This window comes from Protopterus annectens, chromosome 1.part2 (genome assembly GCF_019279795.1).
Source record: "Protopterus annectens isolate FY-2018-M chromosome 1.part2, PAN1.0, whole genome shotgun sequence".
NCBI lineage: Eukaryota > Metazoa > Chordata > Ceratodontiformes > Protopteridae > Protopterus > Protopterus annectens.
Window position 1 is genome coordinate 509,720,225 of NC_056727.1, and position 22,595 is coordinate 509,742,819.

Sequence of the window (22,595 nt, forward strand, 5' to 3'; positions counted from 1 at the left end):
CACTCCTTGCCCAGCATGGGAAGAAGTTGCTGTAGGGTCAGCATTTTGAATTTTGGGACAATGATGTATGTATTTAAGGTGGACAGGTCGAGAATAGGTCTCCAACTTTTTTCCTTTCTTGGAACTAGGAATAGTCTGGAGTAGAATCCCTTTCCTAGTTCTGTTGTTGGCACTCTTTCCACAGCTCTCATGTTTGCTAACTGCATTATCTGTTGTAGAGCCTCTGTTTCTTGATTTGGAGGTAGATTTGGCATTCCTCTTTTGACTGGTAAAGTGTGGAAGTGGAACCGGTAACCTTGATCTATGGTTTGTAAAATCCACTTGTCTTTTGTGATATAGTGCCAGTTCTTTGAAAATAAGGCTAATTTGCCGCCTAATGGAGCTGCTATTTGTTCCCTGGTAGGCGGATTTAGAGTTAAGTCACTGTGGTTGTGTTGTTGTAGTGGCAGTGGTTGTGTCTGTGCCTCTGTTGTTACCTTGCCACTGTCGTCCTCTGTAGGCACCTCCTCTGGATTGGTTTCTGCCTCTGGAACGCCTATTCCTGCCCCTTTGGGATCTTGTGGAGTCAGGAAAGGACCAATTTTTGGCAGGCCAGTTCCTGCTAAACCTTGGGGTTGAACCTGCAAGAAATCTTTAACCGTTTGAACAGATTTTGCCTTTTCTTCCATTTTCTTCATTACCTGCTGGGCAGGTGTACCAAACAAGCTGGTCTTATCCATAGGAGCATCTAATAACTTAGCTTTAACATGGTCCGGTAAAGCTTGTTCCTTTAGCCATGCATGCCTTCTTATCACTGTGCCAGTCATGGCTGATCTAAATGAAGCCTCCAGTGCATCATAGCCACATTTTAAGGAATGGTTACTAACCTGTTGTATGTTATTTACCATTTCTAATACATATTTCTTATCAATAGATTCATCAGAGGATAGCTTTGTTGTTAACTGATCAAGCATAAACTCTTGGTATTGTATCATGTGAAACTGACAGTTTAAAGCTCTAGCTGAGAGAGTAGCTGAGGTGTAGACCTTTTGCCCCATCTGTCTAATGACCTGGCTTCCCTTTCAGAAGGAATAGGGTTTTAGCTGTGGTCGGCTACTGCCCTGGGACCCTGGGATATAGTTTCGGGTCTGCAAGTGGGGCCTTGTAAAGGTGGTGATGAGTGTCTGGTACCCTGTAAAATCTGTCTGGTTTGGCAGGGGCTGGAGGTAAAGAATCTGGTGCAGAGCAGACATCATTGAAGGCATCATCCACCACAGAGAGAACAGGAGGTATAGCTAAGGGCCTGTGCTGTGGAAGGTGCAGAAAGGTCCTAAGTCTTTTTCTGGAGTCTGAGAAATCCTGCTGCTGCCATTGGAACTGCTCGCATGGCATGTAAGGTTTCCCCAAAGGAGAATTCTTCTGGTGGGGAAGCAGCTGGAATGGATTCTTCAGCATCTTGAGTCTTCAAAATTGGAGAAAGGAGCCTCTGGCTGGTTTGTTATGTCTGATTCATCGGCAGAATCATCAGAGGACACAGGCTCGGGGGGTTCTGCCCTAGGTCTCTTCTCTGGGGGCTGAGAGGCCCTGTCTGGGTGAGACTGAGATCCCCTAATTAATGAAATTAAATCTTCTGCCAGAGTAAGCATTTGTGAACTAGAAGAGGGCCTGGTTGTAGGGGGTTTAACAGGCACTGTTTTAGTAGTTTTGGCTGCTTTAGCCCTGGCAAAGGCCTTAATGGACATGGCTGCTGGAGGCCTAGCAGCACCACGTGCTGGGGTAGAGACATCCAAGGGAATGGTGTCTGATAAGTCAGTGGCAACCACCGTAGTGGATAAAATTTCTGAGGCCGATTCAAGAGAAGTAGCAGGGGCCTCAGTGGTAGTGATAGATTCAGCTGTACTTTGATCAGTTTTCTCGGTTTCGGCGGAAACCGAGACACTCGCGTTTGCTTAACCATGGTTTCGGCCGAAACCGCGGACCATGTGTCGGTCTTTATCTTTGCGTTTTTAGCAGTTTGGGTAGTCGGAGGATCCGACGGCATAATATACGCAAAATCAGAACCGAAAAACTGTTCAGCAAACTCCGACCAATGCCTAAGCGTTCGTCGGTTGAATGAAGCACAGGCCGAACAGGCTGCTACATCGTGGGCTGGGCCTAAACAAGGCAGACAATAAGAGTGGAAATCTTTATGAGGTATTTGTTTCCCACAGGTTAAACAATTATTAACTTTTTCTGACATCGGCTGAGGCAAGAAAGAGTCCCCAACGGGGTACTTAGCTTTAGAAGTCTTCGAAGTAGTATTCGGTAGAAGTAATCTCTGGATCCGACCGACCGGCACTTGCAAACAGCTTCTGCTTCGGGCGCCACGCGGCAAGAAAGACTGAGGAAAATGGCGTCGGCTGATGCCTTTATACCCGCAGACCAACAGAGATGACGTCGGGTGAAGTGCGACATCAGCCGAAGCCGGACCCGGACTTTGGAATCCGGCCGACTGAAGGGCTGCCTGACGACAGGACAACCCAGTTGTTATGACTGCAGATGCATCCATGAAGGACATCGTGAAGTGCTTATGCTGAAAACCACATTCAGTAAACCAAAAACAAATCATTTTTGCCTGGTTTCACCCCATGGGGAATTTAGCTCCAAGATTTATGCAGCAAGCTGTTGAAACAACAATTTACAACAAACTCTGTAAGTAGATCCTGGAACTCTCTTCCAGCTGATATTACCTTACTTTCCACCTTAGGTCAATTTAAAACTAGACTCAAACAACATTTGTCACTTAGCTGGCTATGTCAGTGTATCAAGCCTGGCTAACTCTCTCTAGAATGTGTAAAAATCTGTTAACATCTTACTGTGTAATTTAATTTAATCCTGATTTACGCTCGGGGAATAACTCTAACCTGTGGAACTTGTTTAACTTGCTTACTTATGTAATCTCTGTAAATAGTCTGTTTGTATTATGTAATGCTGTATCTGTTTACCCTTGGAGCTTTTCTCCCCGGGCCTCCGCTGAAAATGGACATACATCCAGTCGGACTATCCCAGTCAACAAATGTAAAATAAAATAAATAAATAATTTACAGAATCAAAAATTCTACTACTGGTGAATATTTTAGATCTTATAAGGAAAGTACAGTTTTGTACCTACCATAAATGTAGATGTCCGATAGGTATGCATCTGCAGTCATCACATATGGGTTGTCCTGCCTCAGGCAGCCCTTCGGTCGGCCGGATTCCAAAGTCTGGGTCCGGCGTCGGCTGATGTCACACATTCCCCGACGTCAAAGCGCCTGGGGTATAAAAGCATCAGCTGACGCCATCTTCCTCAGTTTTTCTTGCCCCAGATGCCAGGTGCCCTCTAAGGAAGGCTAAATTTGGAGAGATGCATTTAAAAATCCAAACATGCACAGTAATATAAAAACAAATACACCATAATAGATCCCCCCCAGCTAGCTATAAGAGGGGTAAGTACCCAAGAAATACCACAGAGGGGAAGGAGGGAGGGTAAACCTGACTGCAGATGCATACCTATCGGACATCTACATTTATGGTAGGTACAAAACTGTACTATGTCCTTCAAGGATGCATCTGCAGTCATCACATATGGGTAGAGTACCATAGCCAATCTGGGGGTGGAGGTACGAAGTAAAGGTTGGTGTAGCTAAAATACCCTGCAGGACTGCCGTAGCAAAGCCTGCTCTGGATCTGGAATATAAAGGTAAATTGTAATGCTTGGCAAATGTATGCACGGAGCTCCATGTAGCAGCTTCTAAAATGTCCTTGGTAGCCACCCCTCTTAAGAAGGCTGTGGAGGTGGCTGTGGCTCTTGTGGAATGAGGTCTAATGTTAGCTGGCACAGTTTTTCCATGAAAGGAGTAACAAAAACGAATGCAATTCCCTATCCATTTTGAAATTCTCTGTTTGGAAATTGCTTTTCCTGGTGTACCAGCAGCATATGCTACTAACAGCTGGTCAGTTTTTCTGTAACTTTTAGTTCTGTCCAAGTAGTAGCGCAACTGTCTGTGTTATGTCCAGGGTGTGCAGAAGTTTCTCCCCTTTGTTTTATGGTTTTGGAAAGAAGGTAGGCAAGTGAATAGCTTGGTTTAATGAAACCCTGGATACCACCTTTGGCATAAATGTAGGATTGGTTCTCAATGAAACTCTGTCCTGATGAAAAATAAGGAATGGCTGTATTGCCATCAGGGCCTGTAACTCAGATACTCTTCTTGCTGAGGTTATGGCCAGAAGGAAGGCAGTCTTCCATGACCGGTACTGTAGATCTGCAGATGCTGCTGGTTCAAAGGGAGGCAGCGTTAGTTTTTCCAACACAAAGTTAAGGTCCCAAGCAGGTAGAGGTGGTTTCCTTGGAGGTTTGATGTTTTTGATTCCTCTTAGAAACTGTCTTAGGAGAGGATGAAGACAGGTGGATCAGTATTGTACTCTGCTGAAATTGCTGAAGCATGAATTTTAATGGAAGAATAAGACAGACCATTGTGGAACATTTCTGCCAAATATTCCAGGATATGTGCCATGGTCATCACTGTCGCATCTAGGCCCTTTGTGATGTTCCAAATGAGAAATCTTTTCCATTTTGCTGAATATGCCTTTCTTGTGGAAGGCCGGCGAGCTTCCATAATAATATCCTTCACTCTCTGGGATAGCTTATCCTGAGGAGGAGTCAAGGTATTTTCCAGGCTGTTAGTTGCAATGTTTTCAGGTTGGAAAGCAGAGTTTTGTAATTGTGCTGTGTCAGTAGAAGTGGCCATAGAGGAAGAGGCCATGGTTTCATTCGTGACATGCTCTTTAGCAGTGGGTACCAGTGCTGTCTTGGCCAGTCCGGAGCTATCAGAATCACTTTTGGCTGCTCCGTCCTGATCTTCAGTAGCACCTTGGTCATTAATGGGAGAGGTGGAAATGCATACACTGTTAGAGTTCTCCAGCTGAAAGAGAGGGCGTCCACTTTCCACGCTTGTGGGTGGTATGTCCTTGAGCAGAATTTCTTCAGTTGATGATTGTGGGGGGAGGCAAATAGATCTATGTCCGGCCTCCCCCGTGATTGTGTTATCTGTAGAAAGATGTCTGGGTGCAGCATCCCTTCGTGTGCATCCATGATATTTCTGCTTAAGCTGTCCGCCAGTATATTGTCTTTCCCTGGCACAAACTGGGATTGCAGCTGTATATTGAGTTTCAAGGAAAGATCCCATAGATTCATTGCCAGTCTGCAAAGAGGGTAGGAATGGGTGCCTCCTTGCTTGTTTATGTACCACATAACTGTGGTGTTGTCTGTCCTTATTAGTAGGTGGCCTTGATGCAGAAAGAGCTTGAAGGCCTCAATTGCATGTATCACTGCTAGCATTTCTTTTTGGTTTATGTGCATGCATAGCTCCTTTTGTGATCACAGTCCTTGAATACATCTGCCCTCCATGTGTGCTCCCCAACCTTGGTCTGAAGCGTCCGTTGTAATGGTTTGGGTGGCTTGTGGCTTTGTAAAGGGCAGCCCCCTGTTGGACTGGCTGGCCTGAGCCCACCACAGAAATTCCGTTTGGAGGCATGGAATGAGTGGGATCAAAGTTTCTAAGCTGTGACTGTGCTGAGTCCATAAACTCCTTAGGTACCACTGTAGTTTTCTCATATGCAGCCTTGCTTGTGGGATCAAAATAATACAGGATGCCATGTAACCCAGGGCCTGCAGGATTTTCCTTGCAGTCAGCTGAGTTTGTCTTGTCAGATTCTTGAAGTAATCCGGTAGTTGTCTTTGTTTTTCTTCTGTGAGAAAGGCCATTTGGGTGGTTGTGTCTAGATCCGCACCCAGAAAGGTTATTCTTTGGAATGGAACAAGTCTTGATTTGTGCATGTTGACTGTATATCCCAAGGCCTGCAGAAGGTGGATGGCATAATTCAAGTCCTTTACCAAAGTTTGTTGGCTGTCCGCTTGTATAAGGCAGTCGTCCAGATATGGGTATATTTGAATCCCCTGAAGTCTGCAGTGTGCAATTACTGATGCCAGGCATTTCGTGAATACTCTGGGCGCAGTAGATAAGCCAAAGGGCAATGCTGAGAACTGATAATGCTCTGACCCTGCAAGAAATCTGAGGTGTCTTCTGCAACTTTGTCTGATAGGGACATGCAGGTATGCCTCCTTGAGGTCTAGAGTCACCAGCCAAGACCCCTTGCCCAGCATGGGAAGGAGTTGCTGTAGAGTCAGCATTTTGAATTTTGGCACAATGAGATTTTCAGTGCGGACAAGTCGAGAATAGGTCTCCATTGATTTTCTTTTCTTGGAACAAGGAATAGTCTGGAATAAAATCCTTGGCCTTGTTCTGAAAGAGGAACTTTTTCTATAGCTTTCATTTGTATTAAGTTGGAGATTTGTTTCAAAGCCTCTGCCCTTTGATTTGGTGGCAGGTCTGGCATGCCTTTTCTTTTTGGCAATGTGTCAAAATGGAACCTGTATCCGTTGTCTATTATTTGCAGTGTCCATTTGTCCCTTGTAATGCTGTGCCAATTTTTTTGAGAATAAAGAAAGCTTTCCGCCTAAAGGTGCTTCTAATTGAGCCCTGGTTGGCAGAGTCTAAGCAAAGTCATTGAGTCTGTCCTTGTGCAGCAGTTGTAGGTCCTGCACTACCTCTCTGGTTTGGAGGCTGCCATTGACGGCCTCTGCAGGAGCCCCTAGCTTGCCCTCTACCTCTGGCACGCCTGTTCCTGCCTCTCTGAAATCTTTCTGTGTCCAGAAAGGACCAATTCTTGGTAGGCCAATTTCTGCTGAATCTTGGTGGTTGGACTTGAAGAAAATCCTTAACTGTTTGTACAGATTTCGCCTTTTCCTCAAATTTCTTTAAGACCTCTTGAGCAGTGGAACCAAATAATTTTTGCTTTTCCAGTGGAGCATCCAGAAGCTTAGCTTTAACATGGTCTGGCAGAATTGTTCCTTCAGCCAAGCATGCCTACGTATGACTGCACCTGTCATTGCTGACCTACATGAAGCTTCCAATGCATCATAACCACACTGCAAGAAATGGTTGCTAACCTGCTGGGAGTTATGTACCAGATCCTGAAGGAATTTGCGATCAAGGGGTTCAGAAGTAGACAGTTTCTTATGCAATTCATCTAACAAATACTCTTGGTACTGTATCAAATGAAATTGACAATTTAATGCCCTCACAGAAAGAGTGGCAGAAGTATACACTTTTTTACCCCATCTCTCTAAAGCCCTGGACTCCTTTTCAGAGGGGAGTGGGTTTTTAGTAGTGGCAGCTGCAACCCCTTTAGGGCCTGGGAAATAGTTTCTGGATCAGCAGAGTGGGCCTTGCAAAGAAAATTATGTGAGTCCGGGACCCTGTAATACCTATCGGGTTTAACAGGGGCCGGAGGCAGAGTGTCAGGGGTTATACTAGACTCAGAGTACACATCATCAATGACATTCAAAACAGGAGGAATAGCCAAAGGTCTATGCTGAGGTAAATGTAGAAAGGTTCTTAATCTTTTCCTGGAATCAGAAAATTCCTGGCCCTGCCATTTGAAATGCTCTCTCATAGAGTGAAGGGTCTCCCCAAAGGATAGCTCTTCAGGAGGGGAGGCCGAGGGGATAGATTCCTCTGCATCCGAATCCTCGTAGGCCGAAAAAGCCTCCTCCTGGTAGTCCGAGTGAGCAGAGCCATCAGAGGCCTCCTCTGAGGAGTGGGGATCAGAGGGCTCAACCCTGGGCCTTTTGTCTAGAGAGGGTTGAGAGCCCCTGATTAAAGAGATAAGGTCCTCTGCAAAAGTTAAGATCTGTGAACTAGAAGTGGGTCTCTGAGGAATAACCCTGGGAGGCATAGTTTTTGTGTGTTTAGCAGCTTTAGCCCTGGTGAATGCCTTTATGGACATGGATGCAGGAGGCCTGGCTGCACCACGTGCTGGTGTAGCTTTGTCTAGAGTAATGGTGTCGGAAGCTTCCAAGACACCAGTTTCTGAAGGAAATTCAATAACCGACTCGGCAGGGGCCTCCGGGGCCGAGGTTGTCGGTTGAGCGGTTTCGGGGTTCGGAAGTACCAAGGACTCGGTATCAGCCGAGACCGAGACACTCGCGGTAGGCCTAGCCGCGGTTTCAGCCGAAACCGCGGCCCGCGTGTGTCGGTCCTTGTCTTTCCGTTTCTAATTAAATGTGGAGTCGGGGTCTCCGATGGCATTTTATATGTAAAACTAGCCCCAAAAAACTCCTCTGCGAACTCCGACCGACGTCTAAGAGTGCGTCGGTTGAAGGAAGCACAGGCTGAACAGGCCGAGACATCGTGGTCTGGGCCTAAACAGGGGAGGCAGTAAGAGTGGAAATCCTTATGAGGTATTTGTTTCCCACAAGTTAAACAATTATTAACTTTATCTGACATCGGCTGAGGCAAGAAAGAGTCCCCAACGGGGTACTTAGCTTTTGAAGTCTTCGGTTAGCTGAATTACAGGAGCTGGCCGACCGGCACTTGTGAACTGCTTCTGCTTCGGGCACCACGCGGCAAGAAAGACTGAGGAAGATGGTGTCGGCTGATGCTTTTATACCCCAGGCGCTCTGACGTCGGGGAATGTGCGACATCAGCCGATGCCGGACCCAGACTTTGGAATCCGGACGACCGAAGGGCTGCCTGAGGCAGGACAACCCATATGTGATGACTGCAGATGCATCCTTGAAGGACATCCGTCTTAGATGACTATTATGCAAACTTATGCAGGACATTTCGACTTTATTAAACTGATAGCAGAAATTACAACTAAATGCACAGAAGAAAATAAGGGAACAAATAAGACGTCTGACCCTGTCTAATCTGATATTAAAATATGTACGTTTGGGTAGTGAAAGTTTACAATTTTTTTGTTTCTGGCTAATTATGTTCTTACAGCTTGAACTCCCCACTTTCTTGTATGAAAGCAATAATTTTAGTAAAACTAAAACAAGGGATGGACCCAATGTAAATAATTTCTTAAAGATCGATATTTATTTATTTTAAACCACGATTATAACCTTTTTATCATTTTAAAAGGAGAATGCTATCTGGTGTTACATATTATAATAACAATGGTTTTGTCCCAGGTTGTACCACCTTTGATAATCTCAGTGAAGCTTATTTATTGATAGAAAATACCTGTAAAATTAAAAATAGTCTATATGCTGAAAAAAACTGATGAGGGGATTAGAATTACATTTTCAGAGTATTAACATTTTGGAGGTTTCCTTTTTTGGTCTGTGAGGTCAGTACAATCCCTTCATAAATATGCTACAGCCAGACTAATCTGAGAGCAAATTTTTCACTCAACATTGACCTGTGCAGAAAATGAGACAGTAGTGCCTACCTTCCTCGTTACTGGTTTTCCCGATATCTTGAATCACCAACCGGGTTAAGAGTTGCTCCTGTCATGGGTATTATATTAGGGGCACAGCTCACAAAATTACTCTCTCTATTCAAGCCAAAGGGTAAAAAGGTCTCACAAACAAATCATTCACTAAAAACTGCAAGAAAAAACCCAGTCAATCTGGAGTCTTTGCTGTGCGATACCTTAAACCCCTGTAATTGGGGCACATAGGATATATCCAAATGACCCCTTAAGGGCATGGGCATCAAGTGCTTCAGTTACATGGCTTCAGAATGGCCATGATTATCATTATTTTTATTTTTTTTAAAGTCTTTATGGTTACATACAGGACAATAAAACCAAACCCCACTACCACTAGCTGTGCAAGTCTTTATGGTTACATTCAGGCCAATAAACCAAACCACTTTATCGGCCTGAATGTAACCATAAAGACTTAAAATGTAATAAAAGTCAAGGACATTGAGAAGTCATGTAGCTGAAACAACTGATGCCCTTAAGGGGTTATCTGCGTATCTCCCAAGGGCCTCCATCAAAGGTGGTTTAAGGTATGACACAGTGAAAAAAAAAAGTTAAGTCTTACCATAACATTTCATCTGTTTTGTTGATCTTCATCTATTCTTGAATTGTGGGTATACAGTTCCCATCCTTGGAACCGATGCAGCCTATATATAGCTCCATCAGCCAAAAAATCTCTCAAGCTGCTAGTTTATCCACAACGCCCCTTTCCACATTACCTCAGCTCGGGTTTGCAATCATACTGAAGAAGGCACTATCACTCATGCCAGAAACCTTGTCCAAGGTATCCCCAACAATAAAAATCCAGGACAGGATGTCACTCCAACAGAAATCCAAAGGCAGGGGCAGGTGGGAGGGATGCAAGAATAGATGAAGATCGACAACACAGATGGAACATTACGGTAAGTTATAATTTCTTTATCTGATGTTGTCAATTCATCTATTTTTGACTTGTGGGACAGAGTCCCCAGCTACCTTAGATCCTGGGTGTTTTTATGGTAGAATATTTTTGAGAACCATAGAACCAAAGGAGGTTCTCCCCCTGGAGACCATAATAAATTTGTAATGGGTAATGAAAGTATCTGGTTTAGCCCAAGTTGCAGCTGCACAAACTTCTGACATAGAAGCTTTAGAATGAAAAACAGATGAACTTGCCACACATCTGGTAGAATGTGCCTTCACTGGCATAGGGAAGTCTTAAGAATTCTTTTGTGTAAATGAAGGAATTGCAATCCCTTAACCATCTAGACACAGGTTTGCCCAACATTGCACTTGCAAAGAACATAAATAACTGTTCTGATTATCTAAGTTGCTTAGTTCTATCCAGATAAAAATGTAATTCCCTGTGCACATCCAGAAGGTGCAGGCAGCATTTTCCTTTATTAGAAACATTTGTGAAATAGACAAGTCTATGGACTGACTGACATTGGTTTCTGAAATTAAAGGAAGGTCGGGTTTGTTCCGAGTGATACTCTATCTTTATGGAAAACTAAATAAGGGGCTTTAGAACACACAGCCTGTAATTCGGAGACTCGTCTCACCGAAGTGACAGATATGAGAAGAAATGTTTTCCAAGAAAGAAAATTTAAGTCACAGGTAGCTGCAAGTTCAAATGGAGGTAAAGTAAGAGATTGCAGTACAAAGGTCAAGTCCCATGGCAGTAGCGGATCCTTGAAAGGGGGCTTTAAATGGATGGTGCCTTTAAGAAAAAAATGCACAAAGCCTGTGGGAGACTGAATGCTGGTCGCCGACACTGTTACGGAAATTTGAAATAGCTGCTAAGATAACCTTGATTGTAGAAGAAAAAGCTCCTTTATCAACAATGGTAGCTAGAAAGTCTAGAACTTTTTCTACCAGTGCTGAAAAGGGGTCAATACCATTATCAGCAGCCTATACAGAAAATCTTCTCCACTTACTACGGTAAAGATTCCTGGTGGATGGTTTCTGGGATGCTAACAAAATGAGTCGTACAGAAGGAATTTCATTATGCCTGGTGGCTAACAGAATTGGAGAAACCAAGCAGTTAGCTTCAGGGTCTTAAGACTGGGGTGCACTAGTCTCTGAGGATGGGACAGAAGGTCTGGAACTGGGACAAGAATCCATGGGTGGTGAACTAGATGAGGTTAGAGGAAGGGAAACCATACGTGTCAAGGCCAGTAAGGTGCAATGAGGACCACTTTGCTTCTCAGCGAAGCTGCTTTCTTGAGAAAAAGAGGGAAGGGGAAAGGCGTAAAGGAGACCCAGGGGCCAATCGTGGAGAACGGCATATCTGGGGGACTTCACCTGAGGGGGAATTAGGGCAAATTAGCTTCTGCACTTGTTGTTCAGGGGTGAAGCAAACAGGTTGCAGCAAGGCTGGCCCCAGCAAAGAAAGATCTTCTTCACTACTCTGGAGTTCAGAGACCACTCGTGAGGATGCATCTACTCAGTTTGTCCGCAATCACGTATGAACTCCCCGGGATGCGCACTGCTATGAGAAAGCAGTTAGAAGTTATGGCCCATTGCCACACTCGAAGGGCTTCTCAACACAGTGGATAGGATTTGGTCGCCCCTCATTTGTTGATGTACCAGACTACAGACATGCTGTCTGACTGAATAGCTATCATCCCATGAGGTAAGGCAGGATGAAAACGCTTGCAACGCCAGAAGCACTGCCCTTTGCTCTAGAAAGTTGATATGCAGATTGGCCTCTGAGGGGCACCAAATGCCTTGGGACAGTCTTCCCGAGATACCCCCCCCCCACTCCATCTGGGAAGCATCCGTGGTCACTATGGCCTTCAGCTGTGGAGGGGATAAAGGGGCAGTCTAGAAGAATATCCTCAGATTGCACCCACCAGGCTAAGTAGTTTCTGCATCGGCTGGATATGAAGACCAAATGATTCATGGGGTGAGTTAAAATAGACCACTGCTTTGCAAGTAGCCAATGGAGAAGTCTCATGTGAAATATTGCCATTGGAACTAATGTGATCGCTGCTGCCATGGAGCCCAATGCCTGCAGAATCTGCTGAGCTGTAATTTTGTTTCAGCAAAGGAGAGGGTGAACCTGCGATTGTATTTTGTGCAACCTGTGGTGGGAAGTGATGCCACACAAGAAAAGAGTACTGGGATGAACTCTGATGAATTCCATATCCTGAGAAGGGGTTAGTTGAGGCTTAGCAAGATTGACCATGATGCCCAACTGTTGAAATAGTTCCAGGATGAAGTCCATAGTTTGTAGTAGTAGATGCCTGGTGGAAGCGGTGAGGAGCTAGTTCGTCTTGGTAAGGATACACCTGGAATCCGTGCAGCTTCACATGTGCTGGGACTTCTGCCATGCATTTGGTGAACACCCTAGGGGCTGTGGTGAGACCAAAGGGCAGCACACTGAATTGGTAATGACTGGCTCCTAGCTGGAAGCGGAGAAACTTTGGGAGTGTTTGTCCATCTTTATCTGGTAATATGCATCTTGAACGTCGATAGAGCACATCCAGTTGTTTTCTTCTAAGAAGGGAAAAATTGACTGAACTGTGACCATCCGATATTTTGACTGGTGGATAAATTTGTTCAAAATACTGAGATCCAAAATCAGTCTTCAGTCCCATTTTTTTGGCACTAAAAAGAATCTTGAGTAAAATCCAGATCCTAATTGGTCTGGTGGGACTTCTTGGATGACTATTTTTTTTTTCTAGCAGCTTTTGTATCTTTTATGCTACTTGATCTCTCTGACTGGGTGGAATGTCAGGAGTCTTGCTGGGGTTCTCAGGTAAAGTGTGAAAGGGATTAGATAACCACTGTAAATTATCTTTAGCACCCAGGCATCGGTGGTTATGTGTCGCCAGGCATTTGGGTGCAAGGAAAATCTTCCCCCAACTGCCTCCAGAGGTAAGCAATTGGGCCCCTTTCAAGAGTGCTGGTAGGGTTGACCGAAGAACACAAGTCCCTGGAACCCTGATTCTGAAGACCACCTCTGTCTCTGGGATGCCATCTTCCACTGCAACTCCTCCCTCTTCCCCGAGCAGAGTCTGAACCATGTGTGTCCTGGAAAGGTTTCTGGGACTTCTTGAACCACATCTTACCACTCCTTTGATTCCTGGAGTAGGATCACTGAGGAGTGGAAAAAACATACACCCACAGCAGATGGTCTTTCCATCCTTTTCACACCTGGATAGAGTTTCTTTTACTTTGGGTCCAAACAAAGAGGATCCGTCAAAGGAAGCATTGACGAAGGAAGACTTGAATGGTTCTGCAAACTCGAACAGGAAAGACTCCACGGTGGCTTACTGGGAGGCCACATTTTGTTGGACCCCATCAGCGACTGCTTCCACCAGGGTATCCGACAGCTCCTTGACCAGATCCCTTTGAAGTCTAGTAAAGTGTGCTAAAAAATTCAAAGACCTGATAAAGAAGGTTGATGATGCATAGACCAGTTTCCCAAATGTGTCCATCGTCCTGGACTCTCGGTTAGGAGGATGTACAGTAGAACATTCCTCAGCTAGTTCTTTCTTGGTGGCAGCCTCTACCACCACGTTATCAACTACTAAGCCCTTTGCCCAATGTGGAGGGTCTTCAGGAGTGGAATGAATCTTGTCAGGTCTCCAGGGGATAGGCTCTATAGAGTCAGAAGCCTTCCAAGCCCACTGAGTGATCAGCTTAATTAGGTCATCAGCGGGTGGGGTCACCCAGGTGGTAGACAGGTGAGCACCAAAGGCCTGCAAGTACATGGATTCCTCAGAGGAAGGGTCAATCACCCCTCTGCTTCAGGACCTCAGGAATCTCTCAAAGGAGACTTTTTCCAGGGGTGACCATGGGGAATACTCATCTTCATTGAAATCTGTGTCCGCCGTGATGGATTCCTCAGGAGAATCAAGGTGCTTCCTCTTACAAGATATCTTCCGAGGAAGCTCTTCAATGGGAACATCTGAAGAGGACTAGGAAGAGGGAACGCCTGTGGCAGGTAATTCTTGTGACCTTGGGGCTCGCTGTCCAGGGGTTGAGGTTGGCAGTAGAACCTAAAACCATGGGGTCACAGGGAGAGATTCCAGTAACACAGGAGACACCTGAGATGAGGCAGTGGCCAAAGCTCTTTCATGACTTGAAAAGCAGACCCCCCGCGAGGAGTGACAGGAGCCCAGAACAGAGACAGACAAACTCGGAACCGTGGTCACACCCCACCCCGAGAGATCCACCTGACAAGCCGGAACCCAGGAGGGGTCCTCTGTCGGTGCAGCCCAAAGAGGCAAGACCAGCTATACAGAAAAACTTGGGGGCCATCTCAAACCCCTTGGGGACCCAACAGTGCCAAAGGCATCAGAGAAGGACTCAGCGAAGATAAGAGGGTTGTCGGCACTGAAGTCGAAGTCACTGGTACCTGCAAAGTTGGAATTGAGAGCTCTAAGGCCTGTGAAGAGGTCAGAGGAGGAGAATAAGAAGAGGACATAGGGATGAAACCCCCTGCACCACAAGGGAGAGGGGGCTGAAAAGATGAAGACAGACCCCTGGTTGTCAGGATCCGATCCACCAACCTTACAATATCCACTTGCGAGAAACTTCTGGTGGAGGTAACGGACAACCCAGAAGGAGACGTGGGTCTCTCTAGGAAAGTGCTAGGGAGCTGTCCAATGAAGAGATCCAAGGAAGGGAGAATAAGTGGTTCTGGACTGAGTGGAATCATCAGGCTTCAGCACAGTCTGTAGGACTGTGGGGGATATTGGCACCGGCACGGCAGTAGTGACAGTCAGTAGCGATGATGGAACTGTAGACATGATTGGAATGGTAGTGGTCAAGGATTTAACAAGTGCCACGGCTGGTGTCAAAGGCACTGGTAAGGTTCTCTGTGCCAAAGACTGAGACCTCTCAAAGCTTTGGAACTTTAGGTTTCAGTTCTGAAGAGGAACCTTCCGATGCATGTTTATGCTTAACAGTCGGTGCCGAGGGAGACACTGGCACTGAATGTAAGGATTTTGATCCAGAGGGTGAAGGAAACTGGTCAGCCTTGGACAAGGCTTCTTTGAACAGGGCTTTAAGGAGGCCTTTGAGAATGAGTTTTTTTCTCTCTGCCAGAGTTCTGTTGCTGAAGTCGTGGCAGACTGTACAGTCAACAGTCAAGTGGGAAACACCCAAGCAATACACACAACATTCATGAGTATCAGAGTTTGGCATTTTTCTGTCACACTTTGTACACTGTTTGAAGCCATAGTCGAGCTTTTAGGTTTTTCCGCCATTGTCCTGAATGAAAAGGGCAGGAAAGGCAGAGAGAAAGAAAAGAATTAAGAAACAGGAGAAAAAATTCAGTCACATCACAAGAAGAAATCTACCAGCAATGGTAGAAAGATTACCAATGGTAAAGGGGGGGCTACCAACGATGGTCTTCTTCTTGTCTTTCGGCTTTTCCCGGTTAGGGGTCGCCACAGCGGAACTCCGGTCTGCTAATGATTGGTAGTTGATTTTTACGTGCCGAGTTACCAGCCCTGATGCACAACCTTCAACAAAGGTACGCCCATTCGCGCATGTCTCCATGGAGAAGACACTCTAGCTGAGAATCGAACCGGACAGCATCTTACTGTGAGGCGACAACGCTACCGCAGCACCACTACCACGGGTTTACACCACCACCGCAGGTTAACGATGGTAGAGAGTAAAAATATCAATGGCAAAGGGAAATCACACACTCACTAAGGGTAGACCAAGATTTTTAAAATTGGAGAATAAAGAGTTTTCAGAGAACTATTAAGGAAAACAGAATAAAGAATAAGTTTTACTTAGCTACTAGAGAGAGTGAGCTGATGCGTCGTCGTAAGAGCAGCCAGCAAGATCTGAGGTAATGTGGAGAGGGACATTGTGGGTAGACAAGCAGCTAGAGAGATTTTTTGGCTGATGTGAGCTATATATCGTCCGGATCTGTTCAGAGGATCGGAACTGTATACCCACAAGTCAAGAATAGATGAAGACTGACAACATCAGATCTCTAGTTTAGCTAGGTTTTCTTGCAGTTTTTTTTTTTATATATATTCAAACAATCTTGTAATTTACTCAGATTTTAAAGTATTTTTCTTGAACTCAAGTTTAGGGAGATAGCTATAAAATAAATATATTAAAAGAGCTATTAAGATTTAAGTTCATCACATGTTAATACAGAACTACCCCCCATTCCTTTAGGAACCAATCTATTTAAGGGTAAAGTTAACCAACACCTTACTTAATTCAGCAAAAGTGATATACACAGGTATCTTACTTAAACATAAAGATTTTTTTCAGATATGGAAGGATATTTGATAAAATCCTACTCAAAAGAATATAGTCTTTGTACTTGTTTAATTTACCTTTGGTACTATATGCTGCGCAGGAGCTACCAGTCTCTCACCAATTTACTTTTGCTCCCTAAACTACGGGAAGAGACCACTCATTTCCTTTCAGCCAGAAGGAAACCAAGGGTCAGGTAGAAATTATTGACCCTTCCAGTATCTATGGCTGGACATGGAGTACCTGACTGGTAGCTGCTACACTTAAAATACTGCACTGTAGGTTAGCTACTGCGTATGAAGTTATTTGGAAGACAACTCTCAGAGCAGGTTGGAGATTTACAGGGAGTTGCACAATAAGCTTTAGAAGAAAAAAGGACAGCCAACTCAGAACAGATTTACTGACTGATCTGGAGCCACTAAAAGGGGTCAAGAGGGACAATGACAATGCACATTAACATTTTAACTGGATTGAAGAGCTAGTGCTAATAGGTATGTCAAAGCAGTTGGAAATGCATACAGTTAGAATCATTCAGCTACTAAGGTTCCTTGGATTAACCTAATGTGAAGATTTTTGTTTTTGGGGGGGGACTAATGCTTACATTGGAAGAGTCTGCATTCAAGTATGAGAAAGGCAGGACTTGTACAGAATTTTATTTTACAAACTGTTAGCTGATTTAAAGATGCTTAAGCTTTTCATATTAAAAAAATAAGTACTGGTTTATCTGAACAGCTTTGGCATGTTAAAACAACTGGGGAGTGGGGACTCTTACTCCAAGAAACAGATCCCTAGTGCATGGATCAACATTCTAATTGGCTCCAGATCTCTGGCAACTAGCACATTTACATTAGCTCGGGGAAAAGAATATAAGACGCAGATCCTGCAAGATGTCTGAGAGAAAATTGTATTAGCCTGAAAGTATGCCATGACTTAAAATATAGACTTTTTTCAGGCTACAATGTCAAACCAAAGTATATATTTCCCATTGTTTATCTACTTTGTTGGAGATGCAAATGGGATGCACCATACATTTTTAGTGTGTCCTGGGCCAAATCTCTTTTGACTAGGACTATAGGAAATATGCAATAAAATTAGCCCAGATCAGGTTACAACATTCTTTGGAGGTTCGCAGAGGGAAACTGACTGGAGTATTTAGCAACCTGGGTTGATACGATATATGTGAGGACAAATTTTATTTTGTTCTGAAACATAAACAGTGGGTTTAGTACTAGCCTGCAGGGTTACACAGAGTATGCTGAAACTGTTCTACGTACTGTATGTGCTCTTGAGAATGTTTCTTTACATAAGGCTGCTTGTTTAAAAACAGCAACATGTTGCAATCTAATGAAAGGTAGCTTGTTTTTAAAATAAAAGTCAGTTTAGCCACACAATACCCTTCTGGGGTCTTTGGTACTCAGAATAAACTAGAACTGCATTACTCTTAAGCATTCTCTAGAACACACAGGCAAAACCCTCCCTCATTCCTACACCAGTCTTGCCACTCGGCTTTCATTCTATTTCTCTTCTGCAAATTTATACTTTGTCTTCTCTAAATCCATGCCTAATACCCTGTAGCACTCCACTGCCACTCTGATTGCACTAAAAGTTTCTGCAATCCAAAACTCCATCATCTCCCTCCACTAGCCTTCTCAGCCTCTTCCTACTTCACAGCACCATAGCAGGATAAAGAATACACTGACGCTGCTGCAAACGACTCCCATTGTTTTTCAGCGGACTCGCTTGTGATACTTCCAAGTTTTCTTCTAGTTTTCCCCACAGTAACATTTTGCATCATTTTCTTCCCCAGAACAGCTCACTCATTATATGCTCCAAAAAAAAAAAAAGTTATGTATAATTTTTAAAGCATAATTTTCTTTAACAAAATTAAGCCAAGTTCATATTATCCTGAATCTTCTCAATTTGATCTCTGGTCACAGACTACTCCTTGGACATTCGGAAATTTCTCCCATTGACTGTTTTCATCAACTTACTTTCCTCCTTTAAAAGATCCATAAACTCAGTGGGAGCCAGTAATCCAGACAGAAAAACAGAAGGCAAACTCCCTCATTGGCAAGGCCTCCCACCACAAGACAATGCAGTTGGTATGTACTGGGGGGGGCTAACAGGCATACCCAGTGCGGACACTAATGCTCAAAAGCGGAAAGATTTACTGTGAGGTTCTCAGATTCTGATTTGCACCTGTGTCTACTGCCAACATGCAGCAAGCATCCTTCCACCAACAACAACGCTATCATCTGAAAGTTGTCAGACTTCAGAGATAAATTTGTTTATTTTAAAATTGTTGACCAGGATAAGTCAAAGGCACCCTTTCATGGAAGTCTTGGAAAGAAAATCACTTAAAAAAAGGGAAACACAAAACACAGTAAATACAATAGACATTAAAGACATTTTAAAAAACTGAATAGTTAAACAAGGGTGGTAAATAAAAAGATCTACAAAGTATAACAAAAACACTTAGATGATTGAAGCATTGTAATACATTTGTGGTGCGTGGATGAGGTATAAGGTGACTTAAGAAGAAAGGGTAGGCTACTGGATGAGAAATGAGAGAGGATTTTAATGGTGACAGTGTAAGGAAAAGACTGGATAAGTGTTAGCAGATTGTTGTGAAGTTCACAATCTGGTATTGCAGGACCACATAAGATGTTTAAACCGAAACTGTGTGAAGTTCTAATCAGTAACTTGTCATATTCTTTAGCACAAAGAGGAACTGGAAATAGAACCTATTCCTCCTCCTGTAAAACCTTCTCTCACACACACACACACACACACACACACACACACACACACACACACACACACACACACACACACACACACACTAATCAACTCCAGGAGCAAGACGGCCTGAGCACAAGGAGATATCTACGTCTGCAATGATTATGTTGAATCAACAGCCCTTTGGTTTGCTATCCATAATCAAAAGTCACATTACAAAAATTATGTATTCATTGAGAAATGGCATCTCCACCCTGCACTTAGCATGCAGTTTTTGGAACCACAGAGGGATGCGGTTCTTCTCTCAAACTATCCATCCCAGACACCTGAGCTGTAAGCTAAAGGATGCCTTCCTACATCTTGGTCATCTACTACCATATGATGAACAAGCTCTCATAGGTCCAGCAGTGGCATGTGCAATGATGGGGGGTGGGTGAAAAATGGACATAGCAATAACATTAATTGACCATTTTAACCTACATCAGCTAGTGATCCAGTGCTTAGAAAGGAAAGTTATGGGATTCAGTCCCTCATGATTGGAACCATATCTAGCACAAAGCACCAAGAATTAGTCCCACTATCAATGAAGTGAACCCTTTCAAGTGTCTAGTGTATGACAACAGACATACAGGTTTCACTCTCAGGAGATCGTGCTGGGGAACTTTTTTTGCTCTTCTACCCTCACTCCCAAAGAACAGAACTAAAGAAGATGTAAAGGCCACCATCAACAAAAAAAGGTGAAAGTCATTTGACGATAAATGGGAATCAAGTCTAAAAACCATAGACCTGATCTTGGAATTCTTTTCTCTGAAGCTGTCCTGATGTTACGCAGTGGCACGAGAGCCATCATCCCAACAGATATTTCCAATGAGCAAATGCACAGTTATCAAAAGCTGAGGTAGTACGTAGGCCTTAAACATCTCTTACTCATGATATCAGGTTGCTAGAGTAAAATGTGGCAAGGATAACAAGTGTCAACACGGTATTGCAACCTCAACCACAAAAACCAGTACTGTGGTGATATGTATTACATAGGATTATCAATAACAACCTTTGCTTTTTAAACATCAGACTCCAGAATGCTCCAATGAAGAATATTAGGGAAATAGGCAAATTGTGTGAGCAGCTGAAAATATTTGAGACCAAACAGTGTTTACATCTAAAAGGAACTGGGACCGTTGAAGCACTTACATCCCTTAAGCTAAGTGCAAGGAAACTTGCATGGGCCACAATGATGAATTGTTGAGACTTTGGAAATTTAAAGAATCATATAACAGGGGCAAATTAAAAATCTACCTACTATTACTACACTGCAGATTATACATATAAATCAAAATTTTTTGGGAGGTATTCCAAAAGTACTATGAGTTTTGTATCCTCTTTAGTTCTTACTGGGACCGTCATCTTGGAATGCTTCACCCCATACCAAAGATATACAAACAAACAATAGTGATACAACCTTTGCCCCTGAAAGCACTGCAATGAATATGTGCAGTGGTCCTGTTGACTATTAGTGGGCCAAGCTCTGCTGAGATACAAAAGGTTATGGTTTTGTGGTTATGGCAGACAGACCAATTGATCTACTTGGATACAAAAATGTATTTTTAAACACAAAGTTCTCAGTTTTCTATATAATATGAAATATTAAAGGACTCTCTAATTTCTTACACAAATCATGAAATGGAATACAACAGTTCAGTATTCTTTAAATTACAAAAAGAACAAACAATGATTTTCTACAATTTCTTTGTATTTCTGCTGCTGAACTCCAGGCAAGTTCACAAAAGGATTGCTTTGGGAGAACTACAATAACAGCACAAGTAATTCAAATGCAAAAGCATAATCCAAGACAAAGCAAAGCAGCAAAGACATGCAACAGATTTCAACTGATAAAAATGCAAGCACATAGCCTTGCCCACTTACCCTCACCAATCACCTGGCCTCTGTTAAGATCCCTTCTCACTTTTTTCTTACTCCGTTTGCCTCTGCCCTTTCTTGCTCCGGCTCCAGATTCTGCAAGTACTCCTTTCCATAATTCAACTGCTGTTACTGCAATGAAAAAGTGATAAGTAAAAAAAAGGCAGAAAAGAAAGGAAGTTTGCCCTAAGCAAGCTAATATAGGTGCACAGTGAATTAGGGAAAAAAGAGACGGTTATATTAATGCAGGCATGTCATTTTGCCAATGTCTCATAATTTCTTTGTCAATAACAAACTGCCAACATTTATTTACCTAGTAGCCTATTACATAAGCAGACTGCAAATGACCTTTAAATATATGACTCAAGCCTTAAACATGACACTGCACTTCAGGATGCTACAATTATTAGTCAAATTTTTCATTTTAATGGGCATAAGCAAGTAATGTTCTTAGATTTTAGCAAATGTACTTGAAATTCAGAAAAAAAATAAGTTTCTTGCCATTTTTAAAATGTTTCAGCTTAGTGAGAAGTAGCAAATACTACCCCTAAAGATCAATCAACACAGATAAGGCCATATAGACACCGGCATGCACAGCTAGCATGTAATAAGATTTCACATCTCTAGTACCATATTATTTAGCAAAAATATTCCACTTATATAGATTTCTGGCACATACTAATGGGTCTACATCTGTAAATCCCTTGTGACTGAGGTTCAAGCTGTCAAGTACACTAATCATACTGCTTATTTTCTCAGCAAAGTCAGTGTGTGCCACAGCTACTCCAATGGAGTAGAGAGATAAAGCTCTGACTACTGCCCTGGTGAGCTGGGTTCGATTACTCGCTCAGGTGACTAGCAGAGTGGTAGGAAGGGATAGCTTGCCTGTCCTGGTTGGGGTGGGAGGGTGCTCAATGAAGAAACTCCCTAAGTTAAGGCATTTATTTACTGGCCCAAAGAGGGGGGGGAATTGCCCTCGGACATAGTTGACTAGCATTGGGTGGATGGATCCACAGAGAGCCAAGCCCCAAGGATGTCCTTAGATTCTAATACCAGCCCCAGCAATACCGGAGTAGTTGGGGGAGGGGGGTAGGAGGTTGGCTAGCAAAATCAGCATGGAAGTGGTGGACTGGGAGTTAAGCCGGTAGAATGAGATGCAATTGGACCCACAAAAAGGCAGTCAGTGTGTGCCACCATAAACTTTGTTGCTTTTTTGTATGAAACAAACAGGCAATTCTCAGCAACAAGTGGCAACTATATTTAATACAAATCAATAAACATTTCCATCTTTATCAACAACAAATATACTTTTAAAAAGTGATAGCTTTATTTACATTTTAAAACAAATGTCAAAACAACAGAATGCTATATGGTATTCTCATGTT

General features: G+C 43.5%; 1 protein-coding gene across 1 annotated transcript in view; it reads right to left on the reverse strand.

Annotated features, from left to right (window-relative positions):
• Positions 1 to 22,595, reverse strand: part of MRPS5 (mitochondrial ribosomal protein S5) — a 1,107,643-nt gene that overhangs the window by 890,754 nt on the left and 194,294 nt on the right. The window contains exon 3 of the mRNA XM_044057334.1: positions 21,217 to 21,342. Coding sequence (XP_043913269.1) covers positions 21,217 to 21,342 — 126 coding nt within the window. The remainder of the gene's footprint in view (positions 1 to 21,216; positions 21,343 to 22,595) is intronic.